The 3511-nt window shown below is 31.6% G+C and overlaps 1 protein-coding gene across 1 annotated transcript; it reads left to right on the forward strand.

Moving 5' to 3' along the window:
- LOC115231758 (probable serine/threonine-protein kinase DDB_G0278509) lies at nucleotides 1-2762 on the forward strand. The gene is made up of 4 exons (XM_029801706.1): nucleotides 1-15; nucleotides 1219-1446; nucleotides 2027-2551; nucleotides 2583-2762. Exons 1-4 carry the CDS (start codon nucleotides 1-3, stop codon nucleotides 2760-2762), a joined length of 948 nt encoding a protein of 315 aa, XP_029657566.1.
- The last annotated feature ends 749 nt before the right edge of the window (nucleotides 2763-3511 follow it).

Here is a 3511-nt window from a genome sequence, read left to right on the forward strand (position 1 = left end):
ATGTCACATCCCTTGGTTAGTGGGAACTACCTAGTCAGACACTTTATTCTCACTATGTCATATCTTGCCTTCAATCAAAAGTCTACGACTCAAAAGAAGATTAAAAAATTCTTAAATAATCTTTTCTATCTGTCAATTTTGTTTACAAAGTAACTTTCGAATTAGTAAATTAATTTATTGATACAATTTTCATTTTAATTCTGAGATGAAATTTAAATGATTTATTCCAGGAGTGGAAGAATTTTAAAAAATTTTACTTTTGCAAAAATTATGACAAATAATAATTGTCTATAAATTATTAATTTTAAGGATACAAAAAATATTATAAACCTACATATAACAATAAAAAAACCATTTTCAGGAAGTCAACTATATTTAAATCGTCTTTCAATAAAAAAACATTTCCCTCGACAATTTACTCCTTTGCTAGACTACGCTCAACAAACGTGTGTTAAAGGGAGTATTACCAGGGCATTATCCAGCCTGTGACATTTGTTTTTAATTTTATTATATAACAAATTAGGTCAAGAGAAAAATCGTCATTGGCAGATACCCAGAGTATTGCCTCTGACTATGGCTATAGATATTCGTTCGATTAAATACCGGTGCTCACACGGGTCGCCGGTAACCCTTTCGATTAATGAGGCAATGCGTTGGAGTAGGGTCCGAGTAGAAGGCCCCTGTATTCCTGACGTCTCAACAGCCAGGGGGACAAACATTCCCAATTCCAGCGTATTTCTCAGCTTTTCTCTTTACAGCCCGTTCAGACGGGGCTCCAGGATTCTCGATGCATAATTTGATATTCTGATTGGAAAAGGAGTTCACACACATGACGTCCCAAACCAGACACTTTCTCCTCTGAAATGGAAATATAGTCATCCCATCGGGTTTTCTGCCGTCCTCTACGAAAATCCCTGCAGGTTCCAATTGTGTGTGGAATCCAGCAGTTCGAAGAGATCGACAGATGATCTGGTTCAGTTCGGAATCCCGTGAGGAACGTCCAATTCCGTTTCGACATGAGAGGGAGTGATATCCAAACTCGTCAGTCCACACGCCGCACCGGCATTGGTGTTTTGCATAAACGCGTAGACCGAGGCGCAGACAAACTCCAATTCTTACGGCTTCATCATTAAGAAGGCAGCCAGTTGTTTTTAATTTTTAAATTTATTTTATCATTTGTAAATAAAAAATATTTATAATTAATTGAATGTTCATTAGCAACTGAAAATGAAAATTGGTCCTGGTCCACTCGACTCGATTAAAAAACTCAAATTAAAATTAAGTTTACCAGGCGACAATTGGCAAACATATAATATAATTGGGAGGAACAAAGTGATAATGGACTTGTCAAAAGCCGAATTAGACACAATTTGTGCATTTGGTTATACAAAAGCTCTAAAAACTGTCGACATTTCAAATTGTGAATTACAGACATTTCCAACCCAGGTTCTGAATTTCAACAATATAAAAAAAATTTTACTCGACAAAAATTACATCGAGTCAATTCCCGCGGAGATTGCATCTATGGAACACCTCAAAATTCTATCACTGGATAACAACAAATTAACTGAAATTACTCATTTGTTGACGGAAATTAAGTCAATCGATGAACTTTCATTTCGAAACAACAAAATATCAAAAATCGAATGTTCCTCGCCATGTAAATTAAAATATCTTGACTTGGATAAAAATGAATTTAAACATTTTCCATTTGAAGTCATTTTATGGATAATGTTTGTAGATTTTAAAATTGTCATGCTTGGAGTATTTTTTTATTTCAAATAATCCACTTGAAACCGGAATTCCAGACGACATTTCAGAATTGAAAAATTTGAAAGTTTGATTATTTTTTATGTTTAAAAGATTCTTGATATATCATCTTGTTCTCTAGACAAAATTCCGATTGGGATTTGTTCTCTTTTTCACTTGGAAACTCTCGTCGCGTCTTGCAACAACATCACTGAACTACCAAAAGAATTTGAAAAAATGAAAAATTTAAAAGTTTTTTCTATTTAATCAATCAAAGTCATTTGACATAAGTGTAAATAAATTGACAGAATTAAGCCAGGCCACGTCAAATGTGCTTTCTCTCAAAATTAGCAAAAATTATTCAATGGACTTGAACGGACTTTTATTTTATCAAAAAATACTCGTTTTGGACATCAGTGGAATACATATTTCTGAAAATATAAACAAATTGAAATTTTTAAAGCAACTACGTGAACTTTACATGAGAAATTGTTGTATAAATTCATTGGAATTTGTAGCAGAAATATCTATACATTTATTAGTTCTTGATTGTAGTGAGAATTTAATTGAGAAGCTTCCATTTCAGCTTGCAAACCTTTCAAATCTTCAAATATTGAATCTCAATAAAAACAAAATCGAAAATTGTGCAGTTCAATTGCCAGAATCTCTAATAGAATTACATTTAAACTCAAATAGAATTACAAATCCCCCAATTTTGACATCCACTCTTGAAAAAGTGGATTTGAGCAAAAACAAGATTTTTTGCTTAAATACATGCATTAAAAAAACATCTAATTTGAAGGTAAAATATTTTTTTATTAAATTTATGCTAGGTTTTAAATATAAGTGAAAATAAATTGACAGAGTTGCCAGACAAGATTGGCTTTTTAAAATTTTTAAAGGAATTATATTTTGATGATAATCCGATTTCCTGGCCTTCTGAAAATGTGCTGTTTTGCAAAGATATTAAAAAAATTAAAAAATATCTGACCACATTTAAACTTAAAAATTAAAATTTTTATTAGTAATGATCGATTTCAACGTAGTCAATTATGTTTGCGTTCAGTGTAAGTTTGAAATGAATATTTATATTGAAATTTGAATAAATTAATAAATGTTCGTTTTGGTTGATCTTGGACATGAAATAAGCTGTCTATTTAAGTAGTTTTAGAAAACAAAAATTATCAACACAAATAAAAATCTTTTTTTTATTCATTTAAAAATATAAACATCTAACACTCCTAAACATCATTTCAGTATGTTTCTTGAAACGTAGTAATGAGGAATAGGTCCAATATCATCTTTATTATAAAAACTTAGACAGGTTCGTATGTTTAGGTAATCAAAGATGATTTTGGATAGAGGCTGCTAGTCTGACTGGGGTCCAAAGAATGAGGTCTTTTTAGTGATCAATGAGAAAGTCGTCATTTTAAATCAGATTAAAGACTAAATTTAATTTCTATTATTTAATAAAAATTATTTTTCACAATAAATCAAATTAACGTATGAATTTCCACAATATATCAAATTAACGTTGCAAAGCATCCGACTTGGTTTAAATACCAACGGGCAGACTTAAGAGGATGGTCTCTATTGGAAAAACTCTCTGCCATGTCTTTCCTTAACAATCCGAAGACCCACACTAGGACACCTTATAAGGATACCGAACGCTTAATATCTCCGGACATTACACTATCCTCAACTAACTTATCCTCAGCCATTTCATGGACAGTAGACTACGATCTTAATTCAAATCACAATC

Source organism: Octopus sinensis, unplaced genomic scaffold (genome assembly GCF_006345805.1).
Source record: "Octopus sinensis unplaced genomic scaffold, ASM634580v1 Contig18758, whole genome shotgun sequence".
NCBI lineage: Eukaryota > Metazoa > Mollusca > Cephalopoda > Octopoda > Octopodidae > Octopus > Octopus sinensis.

Excerpts from the sequence above, each read along its gene's own strand:
- LOC115231758 (XM_029801706.1), top strand. Across the intron at positions 1,447-2,026 it reads TACAGACATTTCCAACCCAG|TCATTTGACATAAGTGTAAA; the intron begins GTTCTGAATTTC and ends AATCAATCAAAG. Across the intron at positions 2,552-2,582 it reads AAAAAACATCTAATTTGAAG|GTTTTAAATATAAGTGAAAA; the intron begins GTAAAATATTTT and ends AATTTATGCTAG.